At 40.0% G+C, this 18,018-nt stretch overlaps 1 protein-coding gene across 2 annotated transcripts in view; it reads right to left on the bottom strand.

The window, feature by feature from the left end:
• Positions 1–18,018, bottom strand: part of TCERG1L (transcription elongation regulator 1 like) — a 224,130-nt gene that overhangs the window by 19,778 nt on the left and 186,334 nt on the right. Inside the window, exon 9 of one of the 2 annotated variants that reach the window (XM_042461102.1) lies at positions 4,466–4,535. In XM_042461102.1, the coding sequence (XP_042317036.1) occupies positions 4,466–4,535 (70 nt within the window). The remainder of the gene's footprint in view (positions 1–4,465; positions 4,536–18,018) is intronic. The other variant, XM_042461103.1, reaches the window with a different exon arrangement.

Raw genomic sequence — 18,018 nt, 5'->3', positions numbered from 1 at the left:
CCAGAAATAGAAATGTTTGAGACACAAAAATTAAACATGTCTCACCACCCATTCTTTCAAAAAGTAGTTTAAATATAACACTGTTTCTATAACATTTGTTTTTAGAAAATTTCACTAAAATGATCTGATTTTCAGTGGCAAGAACATTCTGAACATCAAGTGAATTCAACTAACTACATTCACACCAGATTAGAAAAATTTAGCCACCAGATATAAATATGCTTTTATTGTCAACGGGTCCTAAACTGTATAGTTCAAATGGGAAAATGTTAAAACCAGCTTTCAGCTAATAAATTGCATTACCCAGTAAAGCAATATGAGTCCTAGCATATTATCTTCTTGCCATCAATAATTGCATTACACAATTTCACTCTCAAATTACACTAAAATGGGTATAGTACAGTATTAGTTGCTCTAAAGGCATCCAATTGCCACTGTTCATATTATAATAGTGAGTTCAATATTGTATTAGCATTTTCATTCTTTTCAAATTATAATATTCTGTAATATGATCTTCCAGTCCAATTTCTGGTAACCAGAAAGAGTTTTTCTGTTCAGTGAAATAGACAGAAATCCAGAAAGCTGCTTTGCTGACAAAAGCAACAGATGAGCATGTCTTTTCTTTGTTTTTAGTAGGGTCAATTAAAACGTTGGAGAGTCAACATGGTCTAGTGCTTTGAGTGTTGGGCTATGATTCTGCAGATGAATGTCCAATTCCCAGCTAGGCCATGAAACCCACTGAGAGAACTAGGGCAAGTCATACGCTCTCGGTCTCAGGGAAAGGCAAGGGCAAACCTCCTCTGAACAAATCTTGCCAAGAAAACCTCATGGTAAGTTTGCCCCTGGGTTGCCATAAGTGAGTGTCCCTATGTCATTTCTGACTTATAGCAACCTCACATGGTTTTCTGACTTCTAGCAACCTCACAAGGGTTGTTCATAGTGGGTTTGCCTTTGTCTTCCTCTAAGGCTGAGAGGATGTGACTGGCTGAAGATCATCCAGTGGGTTTTCATGGCTGATCAGGGATTTGAAGCCTAGAATCCAAAGTCACAGGCTGCATCTATATGCAGAATTAATGCAGTCTGACACTGCTATAACTGCCATGGCAAAATGCTATGGAATTCTTGAGTTTGTATTTTTGCAATACAATCGGCTCTTCTTATACACGGATTTTTAAAACACGATTCAAGCATACACGATTTGAAAATATTTTTAAAAAGTATAAATTTCAAATATCAAACCTTGATTTTCCATTGTTTATAAGGGACACTGTTTTGCTATGTCATTTTAGTTAATGGGACTTCAGCATACACAGATTTTGTTATACACGGGGGATCTTGGAACCAAACCCCAGTGTATAACAAGGTACACTGTATATTTAGCCTTTTTTTCTGAGAGAGCTCTGGTACCACAACAAACTACAAATCCCAGGATTTCATAGGATGGATCCATGACAAGGCAGTGTCAAACAGCATTAATTCTACAGTGTGGTAGCAGCCAAAGTCTAGTACTCAAAGCACTGCACTGGAAGGAAAAAGGCATGACTCTAAATCTAGTATTAACCTGGCATCACAGCACAAGTGGAAGATAGAATCTTCTTCTGTTTCCCCCACCCCCATAGCAGCTGGTAATGCCTGAAAATGGGTTTGAACAGGTTTTCCAGTCCTCAAGGGCGGCTTTTTCAAGTGCATGGTGATGCAGCAGTTAGCCAAAAAGTGCCGCTGCGGTGGCCTTTTTTCCAGCTCTAAAAAGAGTGGCATTTTGCTGCCTCTTTTTGAGCTGGCAAACTGTCAGATTAGGGATGTGGCATGTGATTGCCACTGCCCCAATCTAGCGTTAAAAGGGGCAGCAGGATATCACTCTATCGGGGCTGTCTGTTTTGCTCTGAAGTTTCAGAATTTTCAGCATAATTTTGCTTGTGGGAAATTAATGTTACAGTTGCTGCAGTTTTTGTGTCTCCTTTTTTGTGGATGAGGATGAAATGTTGGCCATCATTTTGTTTTCCATATTGTTTGCATATTTCAGTTAATACTAGGGATGTGTGGAATGTATCAGTTCAATATCCTCTTTTCCTGGTGATTTGATTTTTCCAGTTTCTCTTATTGCAGCTTCCACCTCACTTTCTAAAATTTGGGGTTCATCTTCATTCCATGTGTCATTATTTTTTTCATCTTTTATATAGCTCTCCTGTGTATTGCAATCAATGTCTTTTTATTCCTTCTTCATCACAGAGTATGTTCCTTTTCTTATCACAGAGCATCCTAATTTTTGGTTTGAACTTCCCTTTGATGTACTCATTAAAACTGAAATATTGAGTATATTGTATGCATTTATTGCACTCCCTATTCACCACAAAATCATGCAACCACAAAACTGATTTTTAGCATGTCTCTTTTCTCTTCCTTAGATTTCACAATCACAGGAAATTCAAGTGACAACCCATACCTGCCAGAATGGCAACACCTATACAAGCTGTTCATGCAAAATCACATTAGCACTTGCCTTAGCTCTCCAATAGTGTATTATGGCAGACCTGTATTGCTTGCAAAAGGCAGATCTGTGTATACATAGTCCTCAGCTAACCCAGCATTCCAAAGCCCCAGACTATTCCTGCTTAACTGGAGGATAAAACCTTTTTTTCTGTTAGACTCTTATTTTGTTAGACTCTTACTGTGGGCAACTATGGGATATCCTTAGGTCTCAGATTTTGGCCTTGCAATCTCAGGGCTTGAAATAGTCACAACCCAGCAACCGTAAGTACAGGATATGGCCCTTCACTACAATGTGTGATTTTAACACTCACTACCCAGACTTATAGTTAAGAACAGACATATTAAAATCAGTAAACTAATGTCATAACTAATCCATAGATTTCAACGTGCTACCAGTTATGTTCAATAAATATGAATAATAGATTTTGATTCATAAGACAGGAAAGCTGTTTGTTGCCAAAGTCTGCACAAACTATTAAGAAAGAATGCTGGACAGGCTATGACTGCTGTGGCCTGGATCCTGTCCATCTTTTTAAAAAGCTAAGACTTATTATAAAATTGCAAACTGGAAATTGTACTCCAACATGCCCCACTCCTGACAAGGAAATGGCTTCTTCATGAAAACAGTTAGTGTTTTGTCTATCTCCACTGAATGAAGACCTGCCAAACTGGCTCAGACTGCTACATCCCCCACTGAGAGGTATCGTACAGCCTTGAGAAAGGTTGAGCAAAATTATCTGGATTTGAAAGAAGGTAAATATCTATACTAATTGTCTTTGTCCTGTGTACATGATGCCATTGTTCATTAATGCCCAGACCATGTCAGAGTCATTATCAGTACATGAAGAACACGTTCACCTTTGCCCTTTGGAATCCCATATTTTTGGTTATTAAAAAACAACACTAAGGTCATGTTTGTCCCAACTGGAGGTCTTCCATTCACTCCTAGGAGACAGCCTCCAAGTTAGGAAGAACTTAAATCACTTTGATCTGCTCCCATGACTTCTGCTGCTCCCATCTCCAGTCACCTTTGTCAGTATGGAGGATAAGAAAATTCATGAGTGTATTTCATTCTGTAGTGCCTTATACTTATCTCCAGCCCTGTTGGATTGGTTAGGACAAAATTTTTAGTTTCCATGCTGTTTTTCCCCACTTTTACACTGAAAAACAATGTGCACTGAGTATAGATGCTTTTGTTGGTTTTTGCTGCTATTATTTCCTGTCTTTTAAACAGAGAAATGATTGTTTTTGTTGAAAAATCAGCTTGTCTTTCTACTTCAATCTCACTTGGAATCACTTTGGTTAATAGTCCATTTTTAAAGCCAATAGCCTGTAAGGGCCTTCTGAGAGTAAGTGCCTGGAAGAGCTTTTCCCCTCAAACCAGTAAAACCAGTGCACTGCTCTTAACAAATGAGCCTGCTCCAAGTATCAATAGCTGGATTGGAACTGTTATTTTTATGAAGTATTTAACCATGTTGTGAGATATGTACAGTGTGCCCTTGGCTTACGTGGGGATCCATTCCGGACTCCCCCCACCCCTGTAAGCCAAAAAATGCGTAAGCTTGAGGCCCGTTCATTTGAATGGGGCTCGTGCATGCGGTGGTGCGGCGGTGGCACAGTGGCATGGCAGCATGGTGACGCGTACCGCCACTTGCGCCCTGCACAGCTCTACACGGGTTTGAGTGTATGCTCAAATCCGCATATAGCATGCCTGTGTATGACGCGAGCACACTGTATTTCAGACACAATTCATTTTTCCTATGCTAATATGCCATATGCTAATAGGCACTATCTATCTATCTATCTATCTATCTATCTATCTATCTATCTATCTATCATCTATCTATCTATCTATCTCCTACATGTATATGACAGGAAAAATGAATTAGGCCTACAATATTTTGTAAATTAAAAATTAGTTCAAAGGAATTGTATTTCCCCCCCCCCCCCAACATTAAGTACAATCATGACTCACTTATTTCTTTTTGTTTTGGTACTGTTGTCATCACTTATATCCTCTGGAGATGAGACATCACTTTTATCTGCTAAAAGGGAAAGCACATGGTTAGATAAGCAGCAGGCATGGCATGACCATACAACAAATGTTTCTTTAGCCTATTTTTCCTTAGTCCCAACTCATTTTCTAAAATATACAATTTTCTGACCCTTGGAGATGTCTTCAAAATGCCCACTTTAACTTGTTTCTTTAAATAAATACACATGAAGGATGTCCTATGGTCTGATGGAAGGACAACTCACTCCCTGAAAACCCACAAATCATGGTAAATACGTATTTGTGGTAATGACTCTAGATTGTCACACTATTGCTCTTGAGATGTTCAATCAACGTTTCCACAACCTGGTGCCCTCCAGACAGTTCGAACTACATTCCTATTATCTCCATGGTTAGGGAGAATGGGAGTTGTGATACAGCAGAGCTTCTGGGTGCCAGATTGGTAAGCCTTTGTTAAAGGTTATTTCAAAAAACCTCCACCATATATAAACCTTTACCTTCTCTATATGATATAGCATTTTAAAACAAAGTATAATGACATTGCTTCACATTTGGAGGATAAAGTGAAAAATGAAAAAAGAAAATGATGATTTTCTAACTTTTAAAAAAAAATCCTTATAGACAAATTGAGGGATTTTATCAGAAGCATTATTCCATCAGATTAGATTTTTACTTTGATATTTTCACTCATATATACAACTGAACTATAAAAAGCCATCACTAAACTTGACACTCTGTGTACTAATTCATAAGCATGATAGCAGAAAGTATTATTGTTTCTCAAATTTATAGTGTACCCGAAAGAAACCATCAATTCTGTTTGGACATGGATATTAGATGGAAAATTGTGGTAGGATATTTTGTTCTTCACAAGAAGTATGATGTTTATTGCCCCATTATCTTTTTCTGCAATTCTGAAGCACTTTATCTTTACTCCATATACAGGGAGATGGATGACCTAAGCACAGTCTGAATCAAAATGAACTAACAACACTGTAACACAGGTGAACATGACTTTTGTTTGTAGTGTGACATCTGAAGACAACATGATTTTATTTTATGGCTTACCCTATTGAACCTAGTAGGTATTAGCTCTGAGTAAACATGCACAAGATTGTGCCATCCCTAACTTATATGGGAAAATATGTTCCTTACATGCTCTTACATGATCTCCTTATAATTGGCTAACAGATATTGAAATAATGGAAGTCAAAAATCTTTTATAACTATTTTTAAAACTCTCATATGTTGGTATACATGAGACATTTAACAGTGATCTCTCTGATCCATCTAGAGGCAAAAGTTAAATGAAAGCAGGCTTCGAAGTGAATATCATGCTAAATCACTATCATTCATAAACCTAATTTAGCAGCTGGGTAACTGATGATATTTAAAATGCCTATAAACTTTAAGATGGATTGTTCAGCTGACTGGTGGGGATTCCAGGTTTAAAAACATTTCTGTATGCTCATCTTTATCTATCATGCATGCAGTCTGCAAAATCAGGGGCAAGATACATAAATCTAATATATAAACCCATTGTTTCCCTGCACCTTTAAAGTTACTACTAACAGTTGATATATTTTCAGGCATGAAAGTATCATTTGTGTATTTAATGCTGCACTTTCTTGCTAAACCTGAAAGTTCATGCTCCTCTCACAGAATTTCACAATGTTATCCTTCTTTTTAAGTACAGGGTTTTGGCCTTTCCATATATCTTTTTCTTTACCCTAAAGAAGGCTGCTAAACAAATGAATCACAAAAGTCCACATGAAACCAAAGTGAACCAAATTATCTTCCTATGACCCTACAACAATCTCTTGTAGTACAACAAGCAGCTGCAGACAGGATAGATGGAGACTGGCAGCCTGCAATTATTTCAACTTTGCTTGAAAGCACAGCAATTTGTGGGGAATCAGATACAAATGCTACACAATAAGGTACATATCACTGTAGAATCAAGAATACTGTAGAATGTTACATTTCTTTTAAAAAGAATGTAACATGTAAAAGATTTGCAAATTAAAATGATGAATTTGAGTAGCTGCATAATAATTGCATCCTTCACATATATTGCTGTGATCACAATGATTGCATGTGGAGGACTGAAGTTCGGCACTTTCATAGACTGCCAGTGCCCTGTCTGGAGAATGGAAAACTCTTTGTGCTCTTCACTTCCTAGGGGTTTTTTTTCTCCTATCTGAAACAAACTAGCCACCAAACTCCCATGGTGTCAGGTATCTACTTTAAATCAGTGGCTATTAGATGCAGAAATGGGGCCGCCCGCCTTGGCGGGACGGCCCGGTTGCCGTTGGGGGAGATGGCTCGGGCGGCTCCCAGAAGCCTCGGCGGGGGCTGCTCGAGCCGTGATTGGCCAGGACAGGGAGGAGAGGCGGTACTTCCGCCTGTGTCGCTGGGGACTACAGGTCCCAGCGGCCTTTGCGGGCAGATGTGCCCACTGATTGGGCGGCGTCATATCCAGGCGCCGCCCAGGATTGGAGGGAGGCCAGGAGGCGGGCCTTGCCTCCCTATGCCAGCCTCCCATTGGCCAACAGGCCTATAAAAGTCCACGAGGCCTCGATGGACGGCGCCATTTTTGCTTGGCTCACCCACCCACCCTCCCTCTGTGGGTATGGGATGTTGTCACAACTTTGTATGGCGGTTGCATAGGTCTTGGATCTGGTGGGCATGGTTTCTAGGGCTGTGTAGCGCTGGATCGGGAGTGCATCCGGACACGGGGGTGTTGTGAGCGAGGCGGTGTTGCCATTGCGGGGGCATCACCAGCACAGCGTCCCCCGTTGGCAAGGGATAGTTATGCGATGATGCGCAGTTGCAGATATGCGATCAGTCGCTTGAGCGATCAATGGGATATGAGCGGTAACCCATAATCTCTTGCCATCCCAAAGCTTGGCTGTGGGCTGATGGATGACAGATCCAGACCTTATGCATTGGAGCCAACCCTACATGTGGTTATGCTAATAAAGTTGTGGCCTTTCCTCCAACATGCTGTGGTTTCTTTGTGTCCGCGGCGGCGTCCCTCTTAGGCAATAGGCAGGAGGAAGGCAGGAACACAAAATTCCTAACTTTCTTCTCTGACCTGATTATACTCTCTGCTTTAGGTATCTTCTTTGGGTAGTGTGTATGGCTCTTAGATGTGGGGTGGATAGAAAAAAGGGCAGGGCAGGTAAAAAATGATCTTCAATAATCTCCACCTCTGATTTGTAAATCTTTTCTCTCCCCAACTGCAACCATGTTAGGTAACTAGTTTCTTTTCCGCTGTCTCTTGCAGCCTTAAGAATATATTTACACAACAGTTTGATATACCATGGCACTATCCTATGGGACAGTGGGATTTGTAGTTTAGTGAAATACATGAAATTCTCTCTACAGAGCTTCAGTACACAGAAGAAGAAGAAAAAATAAGTAACTCACATAACTACTTATCCCATGAAACCTGACAAGACAAAGGTCCACTGGGGAGATGGCTAGATAGAGGTAAATGTCCAGTGTGTGGATGAGTGCCTGTGCTGGATTAAGAATGTGAAGAAATCTCACAAAATTACTTGTTCTCAATGAGACAGGTGATCTTGACATGTCAAGATATCCTGTTGAGAGAGCATTAAAACCCATGATAATTCTCATCTCCAGCATGAGAAGGAGGCAAAGAGTACATTTTCCTTATCCTAAATTCTGACAATCTGTAAAGAAACCTTTTTGGACAATGCTAGTGTGTTTTCCCTTGAACACACAGAACCAGACTGCTTAGTCAAAAATACATAAACAACATGTTTCTAATTTGTAAAGGTCCAATTCACAAGAGAGCAGCCATCATAGCTGAGGAACAAAATCTGAACACATTATGCAAACTGTGCAAAAAGTTGTGCAAAAACTCTCCTCACAAATGTGAAAACTCTCTTGGGACTAACAGAATCTATCTAGCCTTCTTGCAGGTGAGGAGAAAAAATGGTTTCTTATTCTTGAACATGAGAATAAGATAAGTGAAGATTTATATCCCTATTCTGGATATGTTTGCAGTCCTCCAGAGGGAAAAGCTGCACAGCGTGCAAAAATTCCTGGATCTTTATTAGAGGCTGAGATGGCCTCAGTGCCTCTGAATCCCTTTGCTGAAGTTTAGCTGCTCTGCCAGGTCCTATTGTTCCTGGACAGAGATAGTTTAGGCAGCAACCCAAACTCTAGTAATATTGTGTTTATACTATGGTAATGTGTCTTCCATAGAGCTATGTCAAAACACAATCTGTTACAGCTGATAACAGAATGCTGGCATCACAAACCTTTAGGAACCATTTAACATGTCCTGAAGAAGCATTATTACTTTTCTTTCTGTTTTGGGACCAGATTGAATGTTTTGTATCTAACTTATAATAACTTAGGGGTTCTTCAGACCGGCCAATAAGGCCAACCTGGGGGTGGAGTCAGAGTGTCGCTCTGACACACACCCTGACTCTGGCCCCCTGGGTGCCATGATGCCATGAGCTGCTCCACATGGCATGTGGCATCATGTTGCTCCTCCAGCGCTGTGTCCAGATGACATAGCACCGAAGGAGCATCATATAGCCATGACGCTGTGATTATCGCATCCTTTCCAGGATGCAAATAGGACCCGCTTTTCGCACTTCCTTTTTGCACCCTGGAAAGGCCAGATCAGGGCTGCAGTATGCGGTTGCTGTGGCCCCAATCCGGCTAGGAAAGGGGCAGCATTACGCCATTCCTTAGGGGCTCTCCTGCCCTAAAAATAGCATGGGAACCACTCTGTACTAGGCTCTCTGGGCTCTTCGGAGACATAAGGGAGAGGTAGATCTTGTCATACCACTGGAGAAAATACATCAAGTACTGACACAAAACAGCACCCTCAACTTTGGTGAACCCTCAACTTTAAGATGCCTTTTCCTAAGAAGCATGCCCCACACTAACCCCAAGGTAGAAGTGCTCATGATCACTCATATGGCAGATCAGGGAATAGGTATTCAGCCTATGTTGGATGGGGTAACAGTCCCCTGAAATCTCAGGCTTAGTCATACTCTTGGATTCAAAACTGAGCCTGCATGCCCAGGTTTGGGTGGTGACCAGCAGCATGTTTGCATATTTAAAAATAGTGCACCAGTTGCTCTTTTTAGGTCCAAAACACATTGCAGAAGTAATCTGTTTTGACACCACTTTAACTGCCCTGGATCAGTTCTAGGGAATCCTGAGAATTGTAGTTTATTGTGGCACCAGAGTTCTCTGACAGAGAAGGCTCAAAACTACATTTCCCAGAATCCCCTAGCATTGGGCCAAGGCAGTTATAGTGGTTTCAAACTGGATAATTTTTGCAGTGTGTTTTGGACCTTACTTGAAAAGTCAGATCTGGTTTTAGTGACACCTGTCTTTTGCATCACTCTAACACACGATATGTGGAGCTGCCTCTGAACACTTCAGTGGGTCCAAAATGCTGCTGCCAGGTGGCTGATTGGGGCAGGTAATGGGAAACATATAACTCTTCTATTGAAACAGTTTACTGGCTGTCAATCTATTTCTGATCAGAATTCAAAGTTCTGGATACGACCATTAAAGTTCTACATGGATAGGGTCCAGACTATTTAAAAAGCACACACACTCATGCCTTTCTGAGCTGGCTCAAGTTCTAAGATCCTCAGGGAAGGACTTTCTCTGGGTTCCACCACCATAACATGCTCATTTGGTGAGGACATGATAGTCTTCTGAGCAGGCCTTTCCAGACTAAACCAGATCTACTGACTTGCCTCCCCCCTTCTTCCACCTTTAAGCCATCATTGTGACACTGGAAGTGTCATTGATACCATCGCTTCCGACCTCCCCCCCTCCTCTAGAAGATGTTTCATTTCCTGCCCAAATCTGCCCCAAACTTTTTTTTAACTTTATTATGTTTTAAATTTTTCCTGTTTAATTTCTTTTTAGGGATTGATTAATGATTTTATCCACCAAACACAGTGTGCAAACAAGGATCAAGGAACATGAGAGACACTGCAGACTGGGCCAGCCAGAAAAATCAGCAGTAGCAGAACATGCCACAAACCATCCTGGGCATAAAATACAGTTTGAAAACACTGAAATTCTGGACCATGCCAACCACTACCATGTCAGGATGCACAGGGAAGCCATTGAAATCCACAAACACCTGGACAATTTCAACAGGAAAGAGGAATCCCTTAAAGTAAACAAGGTTTGGCTACCAGTCCTGAAACATAGCAAGATAAAAACAAATGCAAATGAGAAATCTCCCAGGGTCAGGGGTTTCCCAGCAGACAATGAGCACTTATCAAGCAGACATTAATCCTCTTGTGCAGACCCTCACACCCTGAGGACTGCCATTAGCAACCAACAATACACATGCAAATCACTCCTGCCTTTCCAGGTCACACAATATATATACCCAAGTCCTTTCCAGGCAAACATTCTCCGAAGATGCCAGCCACAGATGCTGGTGAAACGTCAGGAAGAAACTCTGCTAGAACATGGCCACATAGCCCGAAAAACCCACAAAAAACTATGGATGTCAGCCGTGAAAGCCTTTGTCTTTTAGACCTGATTAATCAAGTCGACCAGTGGTTATAGAGCACCTGTGAATTAAAAGAAAATAAGACTCACCAGATGTTTAAAGTTCCTTTCCTGTTGAAGGCCACAGGGAGCCTTTTCAGACAGCCAAGAGAAAACCTAACCTGCACCATCTACACTTAGGCTGCATTCACACTGCAGAAATAATGCAGCTGGACACGACTTTAACTGCCATGACTCAATGCTATGAAATTCTGGGAATTATAATTTTGTAAGTCATTTAGCCTTCTCTGTCAGTGACATCTGGTGTCACAACAAACTCCAATTCCCAGAATTCCATAGCATGGAGCCATGACTATTAAAGTGGTGTCAAACTGGATTATTCCCGCAATGTGGAAGCAGCCTTAGTCTATGATATTCTAATGAATGCGACCTGGATCAAAGAATGGATCTATCACAAGCATTACATAGACTTTTGGACTTCTACTCATAGAGTCTCTGAGCACTGCTCATGCTGGCTAGGAATTCTGGGAACTGAAGTAAAAACAAACAAACCAGGAGAATAAAAGTTTGAGAATCACTGAAGCAGCCAGCCAGAGAGCAGGTGATCCTTAGGTACAGTAGTACAGAACAGCTATTAACAATGCAGTTAGGAAGCAACCATTCTGCATATAAATCTTTGACTTTTAAAAAAAGATAACCTATCTTTTAAGTTCATCTGAAATTTCCATACAGAACAATAATCTTAAAGGTGGGCTATGGCAAGATGGAAGTAATTGGAAAAAAATGTTACTGAAGGGGACTATGTACTACAAGAAGTATTTAACCCTAATAACAATTTGTTGAATCAAGATTTTATGTTTTAAAAAGGGAAATAAAAAAAATCTGAAAAAAAGTTAACCTATAAATTAACCAACCATTTGTTGAATTTTAGACATAATAGTATATGCACAATTCTACCTCTGTGGAAAATACCACTAGTTCTTTATTGCATTTCATGTCTAACCACACTCAGTAGGCACCAGGGGCACAGGAAAAAAATCTGCTAAGACTTATCTGAGGTAAGGTGTCACAAGCTAGCAGACATCTGAGACTGAACATCTATAAAACCTTTATCACTCCATAGGTTGCTTAGAGCTGACTAGAAAGAAAAATGTTGTGTGACACACTTAAAAGTTGTTTGTCTCTGTGTGAGGAAAAGATAGCTCGAATATGCTCTTGAATAAAGAGTGTGTGGAAAGCAAGTAATTTCAAATAGATACCAGTCAAAAGGTATCATCCGCTTTCTAGAAATAAACAGAGCAAGAAAACACAGTCAGTGAGAGCAATGCAACAGATATACAAAGGCCAGCCATATATTTTATTCAAACAAGAAATGTATTTTTTTCCATTTTGAAAAGGATATGAGGACACACACACACACACACACACACACACACTCCATAAGCATTTTTAGTAATGCACAAGTTGACGTTGACTGCATCTGCACTACAGAAATAATTCAGTTTGACACAATGTTAGCTCCCATGGCTCAATACTGTGGAATTCTGGGAACGGTAGTTTGTTATGGCACCAGACCTCTCTGCCAGAAAAAACTAACCGTCTCACAAAACTACAATTCCCTGAATTCCATAGAACTGAGCTATGATGGTTAAAGTGGTGTCAAACTGGATTATTTCTGCAGTGTGGATGCAGCCTTTGTGCCTTTTATACTTTATAGGGTGACAGTTAAGCATTGGAATGTAAAGCCAGTAAATTCTATAGAGCAAAACTGATTTAAAAGAATGAAGAAGAGGAGTGAGAAATCTGAATATTTAGGTTGGGGTGATATTCATCATTGCTGACCAACTCATTAATAATGAGACCAGACACAGAGAACTGGATTATAAAATGGGCAACTTTATTTAACTCAACTTATTTAAACTTATTTCTTCGAGAACTGCAAAAAACCAGGGGGGAGAACCTTGTGTAGGAACAGCTGGCAGATGGTCTGCTCCAAGACCAATTCCCCAGCTTCCAAAGGGGGAAAACACATGTGCCCCAAGGGCAATCCATACTTTGGGTTGCTCCCCGGCCGGCATCTGGAAGGCCAACCCAAGACTCCCCCACTTAATTCGCCAGACTTAAGTGAGGGTTTAAATCTCAAGCCAGCCCCAAGGCAAGTCTCTTTCCCTTCACGTTTACTCGCAAGACCTAAACGTGATTTCCAGAGACCTAGCTTCACCCTTTAGGAGGGTGCTGAGGTGTTCACCGAAACATCTATCTCCCCCCGCCTATGCGTGGAACCTATTTATGACCACACCCATGCCAATTGTCAAAGTCCTCAACCAACAGTGTGGGGTAGGTGAAAAAACCCTTGGAAAGGGGAGAAAATTCCTACCCGGCCCCGAGGCAACCAGAATTAATTTTCACACTGATGTCGAGGTGGGAGGGTGGGCCAGCGTTTGAAGCCAAGTGAGAGGAGTTTGGGCAGGGAAGCCCCAAGCAAGCTAAACCCCGCTCCCTCCTCTCCCAACAGCCAGCAGAGCATGCTGTTTTCCTTTAACATGCTGGTCTCTAATGAGAGGCCAGCAAAATCTCCTCCCCAGCCCAAATGGTCGGGGAGAAGCATTGCCTCTATTCTGCCTTAACAATTGAGAGGCTAAAGATGCTAAACCTACTGGAGTAGTTCTTCTTGAGACTTATTGTATGAATGGGAGCTACAGAAGAGCACTACTGTGGCCAAGAACACTCAGCACATTTATAAACAGTGGTGCTTATAGTCACTAAACATGCTTCAGGTGGAGTGATGGCAAAATGTTAGTTCAGTTGTGAGAATAAATTGCCTGATAATAGGTCCTCAGTCCCTAATATTCTGTCATTGGGTGGCATCTGTCTCGTGTGTGTGTGTGTGTGTGTGTGTGTGTGTGTGTGAGAGAGAGAGAGAGAGAGAGAGAGAGAGAGAGAGTCTATTTTCTCATTTGTTTGTGATGTTCTCTCACATAAAAATTGCTCAGTCCAAAACCCACTGGCCTTTTAATCTCATCTATTTTTAATTCCATCACCAAGATAGGCAAGCTCTGGACCCAAGAATCCAGCAAAAGGTTTCCTCCATCCCCAAATACAATAGCTTAAATAGACCTGAAATGAATTCAACAGATCTCTTATTAAATGAAATAGTTTTGGTTTGTTTTTTTACAGTGGGGAAGTACTATGTTATAGTTGTATGCAAAAATGCAAAAGCATAAAATCATTTAGGCAAATCTCATCCTATACTGAATGCTTCTGAACAAGGATGTGAATTGAAAGAATCTGGAGAGTTAACATGAATATGGCCATCTCACCATGATAAGACTGACGTGTGTGTGGCCATTTATCAAACATATAGTTTTAGCATGAGAATCGAGTGTCAAGGGATTTTTAAAATCATGCTTTTTATAATTTGCATAAATACATGAATGTAATAAGAGAATGTGTTCTTCAAATATAGGTGTTTTCCTGTAAAATATCTCTAAATCTCAATTTTTGAAAAATATTTCCAATGTTTGTCCATGCAGCCAACAGGTAACATTTATCACATTTTTCATTACTGCATATTTTACTAAATGCAGAAAAAAGTACCCATAAAATGTGCACATCTTCTCTATGGATAACCATACAAATTCAGCAAACCCTATTCATAATGTCTCATGGTGAGGAGGAAAAAATCCATTACACAAAGGACATATCCAAGTAGGATTAATGTCCCTTGAGGGGAACATTTTTTCTGTCAAGACTTACATTCTTCCAAGGTTAATCCACTGAAGTCTGGTATGGGTAGATGACACCAGAGTCAATAGTGGGTAGAGTCATCTCCTTTCTCCTCTTCTTCTGACATACTTTTTTTTCTCTGTCTTTCTCTCCTTACTCAGCAGGCTGCTGGGGCTGCATCTGCACTGCAGAAATAATAAAGTTTGGCATCCCTTTAACTGCCATAGCTCAATGTTATGTAATTCTAGGATTTGTAGGTTTGTGACAAATTTAGCCTTTTCTGTCAGAGAACTCTGGTGCCCATCAAATCCCAGGATTCCATAGGATGGAGCCATGACAGGTAAAGCAATGCCAAACTGCATTAATTCTGCAGTGAAGATGCAGCCCAGGAGAGGGATACATTGTTCTTGTTATAGACATGGACTGATGCCTTGCAGAAGAATTCTGACACTTTGAAGGGGAGGTTAAGAGTAATGAAATGGAGTATCTCAAATCTCAAATAGGAAACTTTAACACTGCTATATTTTGTTGCTCTTTCAATTAATTCTTATCCTAAGTCTTTGACCCGTCAGTCTGGAAGAAGTAGAATGTGGGATGTATTGTTCAGAAAAGCATAATGTGTGTCAATTCAATGAGACTATGACACCTTCATGAATATCACTGACCATGGATTCTCATGCAAATGTGAAGTATTTTAACTATTCAATTTTTATTCATGCGTGAATTTCAAATGCATTTTGATTTTATAGTGGAATAGATTATTATCGAACTATAATGCTCTGATATCTTTGCTTGGACAATTTGTCTAACCTTGATTTAGGCTGCATCTGCACATCATAAATAATCCAGGTTGAAACCACTTTAACTTCTGTGGCTCAATGTTATGGAGTTCTGGTAACTGTAGTTTTATAAGACAGCTTTCTCTGTCAGACATCTCTGGTCGCACAACAAACTACAATTCCTAGGATCCCATAGCACTGAACCATGGCGATTAAAGTCGTCTCAATCTGGATTATTACCACAGTGGGGATGCAGCCTTAGAACATGTAATTAAAGTTGAGATAACTTTCATTTATCCAGTTCAAGAGTAATCTTTTTAAAGGTGTTCTGTTTTGCAAGTTAGGAAGAATTTTGGCAATTATTCTGACTAACTATATTGTAAACTAATTGGGGCCTGATTTTCAGAAACACCAAGTTATTCATAAATCCTAGTGCATTGTTGTTGTGCACCTTCAGGTCATTTCTAATTTATAGTGATCCATAAGATTTGTTCAGATTTGCCTTTGCTTTCTTCTGAGGCTAAGTGTGTGAGACTTGCCCAATGGCACCCACTAGGTTTCTATGCTTGAATGGGAATTTAAAGTCTGTTTTCTAGAGCTGTGGTTCAACATTCAAACTACTACACTATGCTGGAACCCTGATATTTCTAAGCACTATATTTCTTAGTGATTCTTTGTGTCCCATTCCTCCTGACACAAAAGTGAACCAGCAGAAGAATGAACTACAGTATAAAAACTATATTTACTAGGCAGTATAGAGAGACAGCCAGCATGGTACAGTGATCTGAGCATTGGACTATGACCCTGGAGACCAGAATTCAAATCCCCTGCTCACCCATAGAAACCCTCTTGGCCTAAGAGGATGGCAATGGCAAACCCTCTCTGGAGAAACATGCAAAAAACAAACAAAAAAACCCTAAACAAAACAAAACAAAATAAATAGGTTTACCTTAGGGTCACCATGAGTTGGAAAGGACTTGAAAGGCACACAACAACAAATGTAAATACACCTTTGATTTATGTTTATTGAATTTCAGTAACATGTGTGTGTGTGTGTGTGTGTGTGTGCATATTTGCATGTGCATGTGAACAATTCCTACCTTAAAAGGAGAGCACAGTTCTTCTCTGATCCTGAACTGAATAAAAGTCATACCTCATGCACTGCTAATATGGGCCCTAAATTGCACGATGCAGGATATAGAGGCAACTAAGGTGATGTCCTGGCTTATGGCAGTGAACATTCTATACAACTTGTGTGAATTATTGGGAAGTCTTTCTACACATTGAATATGAGCCAATTCAGAGTTGGCTGACCGAGCCAATAAGTGCGTACTTGAAAGCATAATTTTCATTAGGGTGCTATGAAACAGTCCTGGCAGTGATTACTTTCCAGCAAAAAACAATTAAACAAGGTCTTCTAGAAGTCTTTATCTTTTAAAATATTGTTCCTGATATAATCTGACAACTGAAAATATTATTTCAGCATACCAACTAGAATGCTTCCTCGGTGTCAAGAATGTCTTTAAGAACTCTCTAATAGCTAAAGACTAACAATCTCACATTTGGATCGAAGCAGCAACACTCCTGCCAACTCTTCCATGATTTGAATGAGATGGATTTTTGAGATTTGTTTCTTGCAGCTGGGTCACTTATTACAGGACAGCTCCCCTGGGCATGGTCAAAGAGGCATTTGGATAAAACAAACTTCACTGGGGTATTTTTAGCATGGCAAAGTGAGATATGAATACATGAAAGGCAAAAAGGGAACATGAAAGGAATGTTGCAACCAAGAATTCTACATCATAATTAGGCAGATTAATATCCCACTGAGTCCATTAAGGTTGTAAAATACAATTATGTTGTAAAATCCATTAAACGCAAGAATTCCTGGGTTCTACATCCTATGTTAGTCCCAACTTGAGTAGATGCACTGAAATCAACAGTGTTTCTATATCTGGTGACCAATGGATCAATTGTAGTTGGGACAAATTATGGGTTTGGCCCTTGGCTTTCTGACAGGATAGGAGGATATCTCTCTATTACAACTCATTCATTGATTTAATTCATTTAAAAAATCAATACTATCTAGTATGATAGTATACTAAAGTGATTTAAAAGTAAAACAAAGGAAAATAAGCCAACAAAACTCTGAATAAAATAATTGCAAAAAAAGTTGTAAACATTCAGAATGAAAACAGCACAGGGAATTACTAGCATAATTTAAAATATATTAACCACTCATCTAAATGTTAAGTAGGAAAGGATCAGTCTAATCCATTCTGGAAGATGGTTGCAGAGCTAGGGAGTTGACATTGAGAAGGCTTTATCTTGCCTTTCCACAACTGCATTTATCTTGGTGGCAAAACATAGAATAAGATTGGTTAAGATGACTGTAACTGACAGGATGATCCTCCATGTGAGAGAATGCAGTTCTTCATATATAGGTTATAACCTTTATAGATTATAATCTGTGCC

Source organism: Sceloporus undulatus, chromosome 3 (assembly GCF_019175285.1).
Source record: "Sceloporus undulatus isolate JIND9_A2432 ecotype Alabama chromosome 3, SceUnd_v1.1, whole genome shotgun sequence".
Lineage (NCBI taxonomy): Eukaryota > Metazoa > Chordata > Lepidosauria > Squamata > Phrynosomatidae > Sceloporus > Sceloporus undulatus.
Note: the sequence above shows the minus strand (reverse complement) of the source record. Positions and strands in the feature narration are given on the sequence as shown.